Raw genomic sequence first — 16,579 nt, forward strand, 5'->3', positions numbered from 1 at the left:
CTTCCATTAGGGAAATCAATTAGCTCTATCAGTTCTCCCTCTCTCCTGCTCATGGCAACTTGAAAACTTTGCAAGTTGACAATTAGCCTTAAAGGAAGCTAGAGAGGCTTTTAAAATTCAAGCTGACAAGAAAAGGATGGAGCCCAAACCTTTTCATGTTGGAGACAGAGTATACTTATCTACAAAATTCCTGAAATCATTACAACCACCGAAGAAACTAGGGCCAAAGTTCATTGGACCTTTCCCCATCACTAGAATCATCAATCCAGTAGCAGTTGAACTAATCCTTCCAAAGACACTCAGGCAAGTCCATCCAGTATTCCATATCAGTTTATTCAAGTGAGAAGTAATCTCATCCCTCACACCACCTGTTCCCATCATGATTGAAGGTGAACAACACTTTGAAATCAAGGAAATCCTTGACTCTAGGATCCACAGAGGGAAAATCGAATACTTAGTCGCCTGGAAACATTTACCATCAGCACACAATGAATGGGTCCTAAACACCATGTTAGGGCTCCAACCTTACTGAGAAAATTTCACTCCCAATACCCTAACAAACCTTGTTAATATACTATCATGAAATTTTGTTTTTATTTGTTTTTTTTACAGGCGGACCCTTTCATTTTCTAAGGAGGGTAGCATGTCAGATCCCTAAAAGTGATACTGCCAATCAATTGGGAGAAGGGGAAGACTTGGATTCGATTTACTAGCATTGCCTGTGTCAACAGATATTTTACAACCTATATCCTGGTGCCAAAGAGCCCTGAGATCCTCTTAACATGGAGGAATGTTTATGATAGCCATTTCACTTTAAAAGATAACGGTGTGAATACATGTTTGTTTGGGTTCTCAGGGAAACTAGTAAAGAAAACATCTTCACACTTGTGTATTGGCTAAAATCTGCATTCTGACTTAAGGGGAGGGGTCTCTACTGCATTAATCCTACTTGTCTTGCCTAAGGGTATTCAGATTGTGCTTTAACTTGGTTGCTATCACTTCTGGTTAATAAAAGCATCCTTTTGAACTACCGCATTTGAAGAGTCTTTACTTTCTTAAATTGGAAGGAGAGGCAATCCTTACACTCTGCCTCTGACTCAGAGCCATCGTCCGAGTCTTCCCCAGACTCCAGAACTGGACCACATTCATCCCCAACCTCCTCACTGTCCAAATCTGCTGGCCACTGGCGGGCTGCAACAGATTAATCCTGTAAGGAAGGCAGGAAAGAAACATTCTGGTGTTGTTTCTAGCCTAATCTTTATTGCTCTGCTTGCAGAAACTGCCTCTCTGTTAACCCTTATTACATTCCTGGCAGTATGCCTAGATTTACTGTCGCCTGAGCTTCTCCGGAGGCTTTTTTTTTTTCTTTGCTGGTACTTTGCTGGGGCTTGACTTTCTTAAAGGGGAAGGGTTGTTTTAAGCTTTTTACCCTGCTGTTGGGAGGAAATACTCCCCTGTTGGAGTTCTTCCAGATGGGATGCAATGATCAGCACTTTAAAGAAATAATTGATTTACGAAGCAGAGCTGCCGGAAAGAAGCTTTTAATGACAAGGAATCATGATGAGTAACATTTAGCAAGGCTTCTTGGCTAGCTAGAGTGAGTTTACATACCCTTTATGACTTTTGGTCTAAAACTAGTTTTTCGTGGTTTAATTCTGTGCTTGGTGATGTTTAATCCTGTGTTTATTGATGGGATAATTTTCCCTATTCAGCTTTGTTTGAAAGGAAAAATGTTAATCTCTGTTCCTAAAAAGAAGCAGTTTCAAAAATCTGGCTAGTTCCTGTGTCAATTTGTTCTGGTAATTGGTTTAACAAGCAACAGCTACTGTGTTTGTTCCTATGCTTCATTCTAACATTAATTGCTTTCTTTGTAGTTAGGCTTTGTAGTTAATGTTTTCACTTGAGCTTGCCTGGGGTGTGAGCTCTGGCAATGAGCTTATGTTTTAATTTTAAAAGGATTTCTATTGTGATTTCATTATTTGTATTGTGTTTGAATTTTTTCCTGCCTCATGGTTTCTTTTTCTATCTGGGGAGGGAGTCTTCCTTCACTGCTTTAGTGGTTCTTGGCACTGTCCTTTTGGGATGTACTTCCAAGAGGCAGGATGCAAGCTTGGCACTGATTTTTTTACTGCCTTTCTTGGGGGCATGTGGTCTTTCCTTAAATCTGGATGATTTCCTTAGAATATCTTATGAGGTGAGTGAGACCAGCTGGTATCTTTAAGTGGTGCAAATGGATCTAAGAATTGCTTCTCCTGAGTGTGCTCTTTCTGGAGAGCTTAAATGACCTCTCTGCTAAAAGGTTTCACTTTATGAGCAAGACTTGGCTGTTGATAGTTATCATTGCATTTTAACTATTTTAATTCCTCCAGGTGCTCTGGCCTGCCTGATTTGTAACTTTGGCCTGCAGGTATTTCTAATTTAATTAATGGTATTTAGGGCAGCTTTTGCAAGTAAAGAAGCTTTTTGTATTTTTGTACAGGTAATCCTTGATTTACAACAGTTCATTTAGTGACCATTCAAAGTTATAATGGCACTGAAAAAAGTGACTTATGACCATTTTTCACACTTACTACCTTTGCAGCATCCCCACGGTCACGAGAGGCCAGGCAAGGTGATGCGCCCCTCGACATAAGTGACATTGAGTTGGCCACACCCACCCAGTCAAATGACCACCCAGCCACATCCACCGAGCCACGCTCAAAGAACCAGTAGTAAAAAAATTTGAATCCCATCACTGGATGAACTCTATCCTAGAGGGAGAAAAGACACTAGAGAATTGGAAAGAAGCCAATATAGCATTAATACATAAAGAGGACAAGAATTGACCTTTACAAGAAACTTTAGACTGATAACATTATTGAAGAATGACTACAAATTGTTCACAACAATTATAGCTGATAGACTGAAAATTATTGTATAATATAGTGTATAATGAAGATCAGATTGGATTTTTGCCTAAAAGACAATTCAAGGACAGTATGTTAGAAATATGTTGGACATTCTGAAAAATTTGGAGCAACATAGTGAAAAGCAAGCCACATTAATTTTCTTTGATGCAAAGAAGGTCTTTGACATTTTAAACTGGGCTTTCTCATTCAATGTTTTGGAAGACATGAATTTTGGAGAGAACCTTATAGGTAAGATCAACTTACACTTCAGAGAAAGCACAAATCATTGTTAACAGAAATCGAACAAATGTTACAGAAAAAGGGACAGAACAATGATGCCTACAGTAGCCACCCTTATTTATTTTGGTTTTAGAAGATCCTTTAAAATTAAAATATTAATGGGCAAATTAAAAGAATTTAATGCACTAGCAGATTTCAAGATTATTAAAGCAGAAGTTGAAGATATTAACAGAAAATGAGAGAAAAGAAAATCAAACAGAAGTGATGAATAAAAGAGGTTTTAAGACTGAAAAGATGGTAAATATATCTCTGTGACAAATATGACAAATATGTATGTTATTTCAAAATAATGTTAAGACATGGAATGATATTTTTAAAAAGTATGTTAAGATGGGAGAAACTACAACTATCATTGTTGGAGAGAATATCTTGCCTAGAATGGTGTTTTTATTTGAGACAATAATACCTGTTTTGACAACTGATGCACCATTTAATCCAGCAGAAGGATATACCTAAATTTGTGTGGCAAGGAGAAAAATTGTGTGCCAAGTTTTTTGTTTGTTTGTTTTTAATTTGATTTATATGCCGCCCTTCTCCGGAGACTCAGGGGGGCTTACAATGTGTTAAGCAATAGCCTTCATACTTTTGTATATTTATATAAAGTCATCTTATTGCCCCCACAAACTGGGTCCTCATTTAATCTACTTTAGAAAGGATGGGAGGCTGAGTCAACCTTGAGCCTGGTGAGATTCGAACTTACAGTAATTGCAGACAGCTGGTGTTAATCACAATGCTTTTAGTCTGCTGAGCTATCAGGCTCTTCTAAACACAGGGTGTTTACAAGATACAGAAGAAAGAGGATTTACCTGATTTGTAATTATATTTTGCAGCTATCTGTTGGGTTTGTATGAAAGAGTGGATGCTGCTTTTGGAGTTAGAAGCACATAATGTGAGATTTAGATGGCATGGATATTTGTTGTATGATAAAGTCAAGGTCAACATGGATATTAAAAATCATTATGTTACATATGCCATATTAAGAATATGGAAAGGATACAAATCCAGGTTATGTCCAAAAACACCTTTGTCGCTCTCAGCACAATAAGCATTTTGTAGATTTTGTAGCCTAATGAAAAGAAACATTAGGGATGACAAGATAGCAAATTTTATTGTTGCAAAATAACAAACACTGATTTTTTTAATTGCACATTTCTCCATCAATTTTCAGTTTCTACAGCGGCTTGTATTTACTGATCTGAAAAAGACAATTCTGGACAATTCTGTCTTATTTATATTTCTATAGATTTGAACTCTAGAGAGGCTGCCAACCTTAAAGAGATAGTTATACAAGGGAAAACCTGCATTCTTCACCTTATACTAAAGGCTAATGGAAGATCCCTGCATTCAGCCATGATAATTTCACCAAAATATCTCTTTGCAAAAATTAAAATTAAAATAATTTCATGTTCATCAGATTGAGGGTAAGAAGAACACAAAGGAAATTCTCATTCCAGATTGTTTGGGAATCTGTGACATTTTTCAACCCGTCTCTCAATTTTTTTAGTCCTGTTACGTTAACCAAAACAGGTTCTCCCCACTTAACTTCAAACCTGACCTAGCAACCAAGATCTAGCTTGAATTTGCCTTTGGGGTCACCTTCAAGTGCCCACTTCCCTGTCAGACAATGGGCCCAGCATCATTTGTTATACTTTCATGTACAATTCCCAGGAATGCTTTGCAAAGGACATTTCTCCTGTTGAGCCAGCATGAGCAGCCCTGCACGCTTGGAAACACACAGTGGATGGGAGGGTAGCTGTGCTTCTCCTGTGTGGTGTGTGCTTCTACGTGTCTCTCAGTCAAAGCAACCGCCTCTATGCCACCTCCCCCACCCTCTCTCTCCCATCCATTGTTGGGGAGGAAACAAATGTGCCACTGGACATGCCAGGGCTTAAAATAGATGTGAAGGCTGCAGCCTTTTTTCCTCCTTGCAGCCATAACATTGGGAGCGGCAGCAACAGCAGGAACAGCAGCACGGAGAAGGGGAGAAATGGCTGGCTAGATTTGCCAGCTGCCTGAGAAAAAAAAATCACAGCTTTGACAAAGGTAAGGGAACTGGGCTGTCACCTGCCTCGTGTTCTGCTTTTCTCTCTTTGTTGACTGCCAAGCATGCAGAATTGATCACTCCCCTCCTCCTCAGGGCCAAAGAAGTCTATATCTGATTCTCTTGCCTCTGAGAAGCTGCCAAGAGAAGGAGAGCTTTCTGTATTGTGCATGTTTTCATCTGGCTGGGACTGAATGGATTTAGTTGTGTTGGAAGATCAAGGATGGTGAAGGAGAGGGACAAAGATTTGAGACTGGATGGTGCTTCAGCAATTGTGATCTTGGTCATCCCTTTAAGCAACTTCATTCGGAAAGGAATTTAGATCATTTTGACAGATATCTGGACTTTTGTAGGTCACATCCCTCCAACATCTCCTTATCTCTAAGCATGAAGAAATTGATTTCATTCCTAACCATCTCAGCCTTCACAGTCCTCAGTGACTTTCCTGTTTTCTTAATGCCTGTTGGAGCCCAAAGGGCCCTTATATATTTGAAATAATCATTGGGCCAGGAGACAGAGACCATTGCAGAAGGAGAAAAGTGGTGGCAGAAGGGTGGAGAAGGTGAAGACCTCTGACTTTGTCCAGAGGCTGAATTGAACACTGAAGACAAGATGCCCCTAATCCAAATTGTACCTAGTTATTCTGCCTATGTAAAATTAACTATAAATGGTCTCCGATACACCGTGATTGTAAAGATAGATCAGATAATCCCTACATCAGGTACTATGCTTGTAAAAGAACCTTGTGTAATGCACAGGATGAAAAGATGGCTTCTTTGCCTACACACATGAGGGTGTAGGAGTAGAAAGTGAGGCAAACTGAACAATGAGGAGGAACAAGTCAGTATTTTTTTCCTCTGTTAATGATCCATGGGGATTGTTAAGAAAGAAATGCACGGAACAAACAACACTGTGGAGCAGAAGGAAAGGTGGAGCTGAAGATACACTCAAATGCTTGGCCCTTAGCATGTTGAAATGGTCACTGGTTTGAACTTGCTTTAAAATAATGAATAAACAAATATACAACTTGCTGCAGAAGATACTGTTCAAAAGACATCTGTTATAATTTGGGAGCTGAATGTTGATGCAAAAAATTGCTACTTAAAAAGCAAACATTTAACCTTCATTAAGAATTCACTCATAAGTTTCTGCACAGCTGTGCCAGTTTCAGTTCTCATTTGTCCACATAGAGAGAACAGCACAGACCTTTATAGTATCTAAGGATGTTTGATAAATTAGAACAAAGATGTATGTCTAAAACTTTATATAACTGTGTTATCGAAGTGTGATTAAGTGGGTTAAAATATTCCTAAATGCTAAAGATTCATGCCTGTCTGGTAAATCTGACAAAGTAGGCATGATGTAGTACTTATCATTAAAACGATGTCATCTCAAGTTATCTCAGCCATGGCATCTGCCCTCTGGAATACCACCTCCCAGAGGTTTGAATTGTTCGGATCCTGTTGTGCTTTCAACAAACTTGAAAGACCTTCCTTTTGCTCCAGGCCCTTGGTAAGGAACTTTGGGTTGCTATGGAAATTTTGTTAGCTTGTTTAGTGGATCTCTGAGTTATTGTCTTCTTTTCTTTGTATCATATTAGATTGTTTTAGACCATCCGGAATCACTCTGAGTTGGACAGCCTATAGATTTCATTTATAAATAAACACACACCAACATCTCCAGATGGTCTCCATTACTAAAATGTGGATTATATTTACCAATTCCATTAATCTGATTTTAGCTGATGGAGAGAACTGGAAAATGGATCATTGAATGTCTTCCAAGCACAGAAAAGAGATTGCTGGCAACAGTGGAGAAATGCTAGTAATTGGGGAACTAGAGAAAGGATTACATATATCGTCACTAACAACAGTAGTCTTTGGTAGATTTATCAGGATGTGATTATTTAGCACAATTTTTAAAATGAGAACGATCAGAGTTTGTTTATGTTTGTTTGTTTTATTTGATTTGTATACCGCCCTACTCCCGAAGGACTCAGGGCGGTGAACAGCCAAGCAATAAGATACATAAATACAAAAATTTAAAAAACCAGTTAAAATCGAATTAAATCATTTTTGGCCCAGACAAATTAAAACACCCCAATAATTTAAGAACAGATTTAAAATTTATATATTAAAAGAGGGAGGAGATTAGGCCAAGCCTGCTTGATGGAATAAAAGAGTTTTCACAGCGCGGCGGAAGGTGCGCAGATCCGGGATCCTCCATATCTCTGGGGGGAGCTCATTCCAGACGGTAGGTGCCCCCACAGAGTTCTTTAAGTTTCTGGTTCTATGGAGGTTAGATGAGGTCATTCAACAGGAAGAAAACAGAATGCCACACATTCCAGAGTTATCTGTCTCCTGTATAATTTCACACATTCTCTGGAAACATTCTCAACTAAGTTCCCCAGTAAACTTTGAATGATCCCAGATGCCCCCCTGAAAGCGAGGGAGCTGTCTTCAGAAGCTGATCATGCAAAAAGATTTTTTACAGACTCTATCACAAACAACGTTTGGTCCAGCTAATTAATGGTAGATAATTTGGTCTTTGGTAACTTTAAGTCTTGAGTATGATCCTTCATAAGACCTATAAAACCTACCATTGGTCATTTAATGTAATTATAAGATGAAAAGAAACTAAATCACATGAGAGGAATAACATGAATTTACCCGTATTTTTCAGAGTATAAGATGCTCCGGACTATAAGACTTTGTTGCAGCAAACAGCCTGCTTTACTTTCATTTTCATTTTCAGCATAGCTTGATTAGCATAAGAAAAAAAAATCTGCTCCCAGCAATTTACTTCCTTGCAGCAAGCAGCAGAGAGCAAAACAGCTGAGAGTCAGGAGGCCAATCCAATCAATTTGTGCTAATTAGGATGTACTGAAGCTGAAACAAGCTGTTTCTTCTTGCTGCTTGCTGCAAGGTGGTAAACTGCTGGGAGGCAGAGGCCAAAGTGTGGAGGCCAGTTATACATTCGGTGTATAAGACGCACCTAAATTTTCACCCCCTTTGGGGGGGAAAGGTGCATCTTATACTCCGAAAAATACGATATTTTTTACTTATGATTTCTTTGCTCTGATTTTGGTTGTTGTTTTTTTCTGAGCCTACCATGTCTTTACTCTAAATCAGATTGCACTTCCCTGGCCTAGCCTAATGTTGGTTGTCATCCAGGGGCAAGCAACCCAGTGTCCTCTAGATGCTTTGGACTAAGCTTCTATCCTGTGAGGACAATACTCAAGGATTATGGAAGTTGAAGTCTAAAACATCTCAAGCAATCCAGTGGTCTCTAGGTGATTTGGACCAAATCTTTTATAAGCCCTATCCTGCATGGTCAGTCATCAAGGATTATGGAAGTTGACATTTAAAACAACCCAGGGACACAAGTTTGCTGATACAGTATCTGGAATCCCTCTAGCTATGTTGATGCCGTATCTTTAACTTAATAAGTTTAGTAGATGAATTTGCATAAGTCTGCACAATGTTCTGATTTTGTTTTTGTTTTGCTTCTTTTGCTTAGCCTGCTGGATGAACCATGCCTGTTTGGTTATTTTATGATTCACTGTATCATGTGAACTCAGAAAATCTAATAACCAGATTCAGTAAATATTCAAGAGTGTTTCTTTGTGAACTCAAGTGAATTTTTCCTTAACACTACTACGCCAGTCTTTATTAAATGAAAATGTCAGGAACTGACTCCCTAAGCTTGCACTTGTATCACTGGCTGCCATTTCTGACCAAATATAGCAAGCCAAGATCTATAGAAATCTCCCCTTCCTGGAATTCAATGGGTTTCTTCAAAAATCTTCTCCAGGTCCTGCCAGAAAAAAATCAACATTGTTACAAGACATAGAGTTTACATCAGGACGAAAACACATTCCTTCTCCTTCCTAGCTCTTAGCTCTTATCCTCCATTGCTCTTAGCTGTCTATTCAAAGTGTTAGCACCTGCCAGACCTTTTCATGTACATTCTGCCCTGGCAGTTCTCTTATTGGCATAAGTGCACTGGCAAAACCTCATTTTGAAGAAAAGCAACAGCTGAGCCCACACAGATTCTGATTCATTCAACTTTGTCAGTTCAGGAATTAAGAGAAAAGAGCCCTCCCACCTTCATGTAAATTTCATTAAAGCTAATGCAAAATGTTAGAAAATCCATTGATATATCCAGAGGTGGCATTTAGGGTTCAGCTTGTCTATTTATCTTAACAGAAGTCCTGGCTAAATTTGTCTAAATTGTACAGCAGCAACTCTGCATGGAGTTGAAAGAAGATAGTTCAGTAGATGGAAATAGATAGACTGAAAAATAGTCATTCTGTAGGATTCAACAGAAAGTATGTTGTTTTTTTGATCAGCCTTCACTTTAGTAATATGTGAAGGGCATCAAAGGGGGTTTTTTAGCCTAGGTTGTCAGCATATCTTGTAGATCTTTTGAAGATCAGATCAGATCTGTTCCAATTCTTCTATCTGACAAAAGCATTCTGTTTTTCTGACTTCCTGTTTTTTATGTTCAAAGAATGCCTCAATTATCTATAAGCTGGATATATCTAATAATAAGTGCAGGAGTTGAGATTGCTTACAAGGGCATCAATACTGAGCATTTGCCAGGGCTCAAAGCCAGGAGAGAGTGCAACACTTAATGTATCTGGTGGACTTCTCTGCTTGCAGAAAACAAGTTCCTTTTTCTAGCCCAGTACATAAAGCACTGTGCTACACTACCCTACAGAATCCTCTTGTAGGCAAAAAGGTTGCTGAAAAATCAAGCTAACTACAGGTAGTCCTTGACCTACAACCATTTGTTCAACGATCATTCAAAGTTATAATTTTATTGAAAAAAGTGAATTTATGACCAGTTTTCACACATATGACTGTTGCAGCATCTCCATAGCCATAGCTTTGGGTGCTTGGCAACTGGCATGTATTTATGATGGTTGCAGCAATCCTTGGGGTCCTGGGATTGTCACTTGCAACCAAACTCTAAGGAGTTTCTGACAAGCAAAGGCTATTGAGGAAGCCGACCACATGATTCACTTAATAAATGTAGTGATTCACTTATCAACCATGGCAAAAAGGTCGAAAAAAGGGACATGATCCACTTAACAACCATCTTGTTTAGCAACATAAATTTTAGGCTCAATTGTGGTCGTAAATCGAGGACTACTTGTAATCTAGCAAAAAAAAATCAAGCAAACTAACTGATTATTATTGCAGTTCAATGTGCTGATTCTTACCTATAAAACCCTTCATAGTGTAGGATGAAGTTTTTTGCTGGACTGCCTATCTTCAGTTATTTCTGCTTGTCTGGTAAGATCTGACCAGGTTGGCATGCAGAATCTCACACTTAGGCAGGACTCAGGAGAAATGTCTTCTCTGGCAGTGCCCCCACCTTTTGGAACATCTACCTGAGATTTGATCCCTCCCCTGCCTATCTTTCCAAACCAATCAAAGACCTGAGTCATTCAGCAGCTGTGGGTGATATGATTTTAGGGCTGATGATTCCATTGGCTGAATGTTTCCCAGTATTTTTCGTCCTTGGGTCTTCATGGTTTGTTTTTATTGTTTCTCCATTATTGTTTTTGTAAGGATTTAATTGTTATTTACTGAAGATACGCCTGAGTGGCGTAGGAGGCTAATGCCTCCTACTAAGGCAGCATTTAACATCCAGCTGCCTGCAATTACTGCAAATTCAATTCTCACCAGGCTCAAGGTCGACTCAGCCTTCCATCCTTTCTAAGGTGGGTAAAATGAGGACCCAGTTTGTGGGGGCAATAAGCTGACTTTGTATAAAATATACAAAAGTATGAAGGCTATTGCTTAACGCATTGTAAGCCGCCCTGAGTCTCCGGAGAAGGGCGGCATATAAAAATAAAATAAAATAAAATAAAATAAAATAAAATAAAATAAAATAAAATAAAATAAAATAAAATAAAATAAAATAAAATAAAATAACAAACAAACAAACAAACAAACAAACAAACAAACAAATAAATAAATAAATAAATTGATCAATCCATGAATCGTTGGAATGAAATTTGATGTGCCAGCTCTTGTTTTCCTAATAGAGGAACTGATGTAACTCAAAGACTGAATTTCCTTCATGGCTGCCAGCTTCACCTAAGAAACTAGCATCTGCAAAACAATAGGAAAAGGCACACTAAGATGGCTTTGTGTTCTAATTGCATGCACTTGTACCAATAATTTTCCCATATACACATAGCTTTCCTACATGGAAGCAATGCCTGTGTAAGGAAATCATTGATAGTGTTCTCATAATTTTAAATTGAGTGGCTATGTTGGCACAATATGCTAAGCTTGGTGAGTTGAAGACTGGTTAGTATGCTTCAGGAATCCTGGAGAAGATCCTTCTCTGATGTGGCTCTTGCCCTCTGGAACATCTTATCCCCTGAGTTGAGACTGGCTCCCATCCTCCTGACTTTTTGTGAGAGCCTTAAGACCTGGCTTTGCCAGATGGCTTGGAGACCCAATGAGGGAACTTCACACTGGAGGTTCACTAATTAAAATCTAATTCTACTCCCTCCTTTGCCATCTTGTGTTAATGATTTTATCTCCTTTTCCAGCTTTGCTATTTAATAACTGATGACGTTAATATTTTTAATGTTTTCTATTATAAGAGCTGATGGACAGGAGATGGATGCCAAATAAATCAATAATAAAAAATAAATACTCTGGGTGGTGGAAGAAAGAATCTTCTTAAAAGTGCCTTCTTTTAATTTTCTTTACAATATCAGGATCAACATTCAGAATGCAGCTGATGCAGGAAGTGTCCAACCTCATGAGAATCTCATGAGATGATGCTTCTGATACTGTTCTTCTTTCTTTTTCAGACTAGAAACCGACCGTGGGTGGTGGTCAGAGCAGAAATACTGTCCGGGCCCCAGCCCAACCCCCTGTAGCAGCCCGGGATGCAACAGGGGGCACAGCAGCACCCATGGCCTTCATGTCTCGGTTCTCCAGGAATACATCCAGACCTCCTGTCTGGAGGACACATGATGACACCATCAGCCACCCCATCCTCAGTGTTTTTGAGCTTGAGAGACTCCTGTACACAGGGAAGACAGCCTGTAACCATGCGGATGAGGTCTGGCCAGGACTTTACCTGGGAGATCAGTACGTATTGATCCCAATACTGGAGATGGGCCACTTCCAGGAGGTGGGGAAGAAGCAAAGGGGCAACATAGTGATGATTAGGGAAAGGATTCAGATGGGGAAAGGAAAGAAAGAACCTACAGGTAGCTCCCACCTTACCATCACAATTGAAACCAGAATCTCATCTCTAAGTGATGCAGTCATTAAGTGAGTTACCACATGACTGCATCTGATTTTACTGCCTTTTTTTTTCGCTGCAGTCATTAAATGAGCCTGGCTTTCCTTACGATTTTGTTGTACAAAGTTGACTAAGAAGCTCATAAATGATGATCACATGACCTAGGATGCTGCAACCACCATAAATACATGCTAGTTGCCAAGCACCTGAATTTTGATCACGTGATTATTGGGGATGCTGTGACTGTCGTAAGTGAGAGAGCCAATCATGTCAGTAATGTCATAACTTTGGTCACTAAACAAGTGTTAGTAAATCAAGGACTACCTGTACCATATTGCCACAAATCACTTGTTAAATATATAATGCAACCTAATTTGAAAGCAGGATTCTATCATCACCGGTTCTAGTATTAGTCACTAGGGCACTTATCTCAGGGCAAATTCAGGGGGAAGGAAGACACTGATAGAGGGGAGAATTGTCATAACAGCTGCTGGGTACACAGGAGGTTCATTTGCTATCTTCAGGACAGAAGAGATACTCTCACAATTTGGGCAACATTCAATCGGATAAAAAAGTTATCGTGTAGCTCAGTCTGAAAGGCTCCTCCATCAAATGATAATCAAAGAGCAGTAGGAATCAAAGATCAGACAGGATGTTTTGGTTTCTGGGCTTGTGTCAATTGGTCCAAAAGGAAATGAACCTCAGAAATCCCAGGCATGAACCTGACTGCAAAACTCACTTGCTAGGAATTGGTTTAGCAAAACTCCACTACATGTTCTTAAGAAAAGGCCAGCTAAGTGCAGATTGAAAAAACCTGAGAAGGAATGGATAGAAGCAATGATTCTGGGAACAAGAGAGAATTTGTAAATGATGCCCTACTTTATCATTCCTCCATGTAGAGATATAGCAGCCAACCGACATGAGCTGGCCCAATTGAACATCACTCACATCCTCAATGCTTCTCACAGCAAGTGGCGGGGAGGTGCAGATTACTATGAAGGCACTGGCATCTGCTACCTGGGCATTGAGGCACATGATTCACCCACCTTTGATATGAGCCCCTACTTTCAGCCTGCTGCAGATTTCATCCACAAAGCCCTGAGCAAGAGTGGAGGTGAGTCCATGGAAAAGGGTGATTTGACTCATGACTAGAAGAGCTATATAGTATGTGTGCATGTTTCTCATTCAAACTGTACAATCAATTGATATTCCATTGTTTACAAAATAGAGTATCTTTCTAATGCAACATTGCTGACATCCAGTTCATATTCTCAGGTTGTTTATCCAGCTTGAGTTTGGCATATAGCAGCTTCCCAAAATATATCAATTGGTATTTAATAGATTTATTTTCTTCTTTTTTGCTTTCTAAGGTGTTTTTTTTTTCTAGCTAGATCCCTCACCATGGGGAGAATTGGGGGAGGTTTAAACATTGGAGTGCAAACTACAAAGTAAGGATTCCTTGAAATCTTACTGGACCTCTGATGATGAATATGTCTATATAGAGTACTGATAGCCCTCAAGCAGAATTTACATTGCTAAGCAAGGTGGTTCTTAAACCAGTTGCACCCAATTTTACAACCATTTTGCCACAATTGCTTAGTGAATCATTACAGTTGTTAACTGAATGATGTGGTTGTTAAGTGAAAGTGGCTTCCCCATTGTCAGAAGCCGGCTGGGAAAGTCACAAGTAGTGATCACATGACCCAGGATACGGCAACAGTTGTAAATACATGTTGGTTGCCAAGCACCAAAATTTTGATCACATGACTGCTGTAATAATTGTGAGGACCAATCATAAGTGACCCCTGCTGCTTTCACTGATTTTGTAATTTCAAATAGTCATTAAATAAATGGTTGTGAGTCGAGGACTATCTGGACCTGGGAATTTTCCATCTGTAGTTCTCGGTGGGGTTGCACTCTCCCCAGGCAGAACTGGCAACTAACATAGGGATCCTCTTAGATTCTCAGCTCTTGCCTAAATAGCTAATAGTCAATGACCAAGAAGGCTTTTGCTCAGCTCACAAGATCTGACAGCACATGCATTTCTGGATCCTCTTTATAAAACATCTGGTGGGATTTGGGAAGTGTACCATCTCTCTTTTGGTACTTGCCACCTGGAATGGCCTATCCCTCACCCGTACCCTAAGATGTAGGTAATTCAAATTTGTTGGTGTTCTGTAAGGCCTTGAAGAGTTGGTTTTTCCTCCTAGATATAAAGTCAAAATATTGGATGATCCCATCTGTAATCATTTGAAATTGAAAGATTATAGTGTGGGATTGATGGTGATATGTTATGATTTTTGTTTCTGGCTTCTGGTTTGCAATTCTATGGAAGCTGCCAAGAGTCAGTTTGTGAATTGGGTGACCATGTAAATAGATTGATCGATTAAATAAATGTCAGGTGCAAAGAATCAAGACTACACATTAAGTTCCAGTGAAGCTGATTTATTGCTTATACCTATTAAAAAAAAATTAGTCAACTAATGGTCAGCACTAAATTGGTGCTAGATAAGAGTTAATTAAAGAAGGGTTGGACTGGGACCACTTGTGGGAACATAAACTGCAGGCTGATTCCTCTCTTGACTCCATCCCCAGATTATCGCTCTCCTTCTCCTACAATAAATAAATAATTTCAAATTATGCCGGAAAGCTAATAAGATGTAGTGTAGTATCAGGTTCCTCAGGGCAGCTGTCAAAAGTCTGAAATAAATGATTTCCCCTGAATCTCTGGGCCCCAGATTTCTTCATGATGTTTGATACTGACATTTTCTTAAATTGACCTTCTTCCCATAGGGAGAATCCTTGTTCACTGCGCCGTGGGGGTAAGCAGATCAGCTACCCTGGTCCTTGCCTACCTCATGATTTATCACCGCTTGACTTTGGTGGAGGCCATAAAGACCGTCAAGGACCATCGAGGCATTATTCCCAATCGGGGTTTTCTACGCCAGTTGACGACCCTGGACAACTCCCTAAGGCTGAACAGAAGACTGTAAGCAGATGAGTCATTGGGAAACCACGATAGTGTAGTTTGTGTTGGTAAACATGAGGCATTACTAGCCTAATTTGGGCTCAGGTAACCCTGACCTTCCATAGATCCTGCCTCACAGAAGTTCAGCTCTAACATTTCAAGATGTACTTCCAGTGTTCTCAGTTCTCAGGTTCAGGAGTCAACTAGAGACGAGCAAGTTCAGGTTTCTGAGAGGAAGAGGTTTTCTTTCTCCTTTTCCCCGTTGGCTTTCCAAAGCCACTTTCCAAGACAATGTCCCAACCTCATACTGAGGAAGTTTTTAATGATGAAATTCCCATGGAGTGATATGTCTTGTGATTTGTTTCCTCCTATTTGTTTCTAGCTTTTGTTTTAAAAAATGGCAAGCCCCAATGTATTTTAACAATCAAAATAAAGTTCTACAGAACACAAGGATGCTAAATGGATTTTATTTTTCATATCCAAGCTGAAATTTCAGCCGAACCTTTCAGAAATTTCTGCCACATTAATGAATGGAAAAACATGCTAGAAGATTTCTTTGAATTAGAAAAAAGAAAACATCCCCATAACACTACTACTAAAAAATTCGAAAGGAGAACTTGGTTTACGATATCTTCCATTGGTATTTAATAGAAATAGAAAGGCTGCAGACTAAAGAGAATGCTATAAAGTACGCCTCAACTTATGACCATAATAGAACCAAAATTTCCATTGCTAAGCAAGACAATTATTATTAATTTTACAACCTTTCTTGCTACAGTGCTTGTTAATCACTGCAGTTTTTAAGTTAGTAACACAGTTGTTAAGTGACTCTGACTTCTACATTGACTTTGCTTGTCAGGTCTCAAAAAGAGATCACGTGACCTTGAGCCACTGCAACCATCATAAGTATGAGTCAGTTGCCACGTATCTCAATTTTGATCGGGTGACCATGGGGATGCTGCAATGCTCATAAGTGTAAAAAACAGTCATAAGTCACTTTTTTCAGTGCTGTTGTAACTTCAGTCACTAAACAAATGATTGTAAATCGAGGACTGCCTATGGGATTAAAAAAAAAACAAAAGCTTAAAAAGTTAAGCTTAA

At 39.3% G+C, this 16,579-nt stretch overlaps 1 protein-coding gene across 1 annotated transcript; it reads left to right on the forward strand.

Moving 5' to 3' along the window:
- Positions 1-5,022: 5,022 nt before the first annotated feature.
- Positions 5,023-15,931, forward strand: DUSP26 (dual specificity phosphatase 26). Its single transcript, XM_070952264.1, has 4 exons — positions 5,023-5,231; positions 12,071-12,353; positions 13,410-13,624; positions 15,304-15,931. Exons 2-4 carry the CDS (start codon positions 12,175-12,177, stop codon positions 15,501-15,503), a joined length of 594 nt encoding a protein of 197 aa, XP_070808365.1. The 5' UTR covers positions 5,023-5,231; positions 12,071-12,174; the 3' UTR covers positions 15,504-15,931.
- The last annotated feature ends 648 nt before the right edge of the window (positions 15,932-16,579 follow it).

This window comes from Pituophis catenifer, unplaced genomic scaffold, assembly GCF_029215685.1.
Source record: "Pituophis catenifer annectens isolate HBS135680 unplaced genomic scaffold, rPitCat1.0.hap2 SCAF_12, whole genome shotgun sequence".
Taxonomy (NCBI): Eukaryota; Metazoa; Chordata; class Lepidosauria; order Squamata; family Colubridae; genus Pituophis; species Pituophis catenifer.

Excerpts from the sequence above, each read along its gene's own strand:
- DUSP26 (XM_070952264.1), top strand. The coding sequence starts at position 12,175 with ATGGCCTTCATGTCTCGGTTCTCCAGGAATACATCCAGACCTCCTGTC. Across the intron at positions 12,354-13,409 it reads GGACTTTACCTGGGAGATCA|AGATATAGCAGCCAACCGAC; the intron begins GTACGTATTGAT and ends TCCTCCATGTAG. Across the intron at positions 13,625-15,303 it reads AGCCCTGAGCAAGAGTGGAG|GGAGAATCCTTGTTCACTGC; the intron begins GTGAGTCCATGG and ends TTCTTCCCATAG.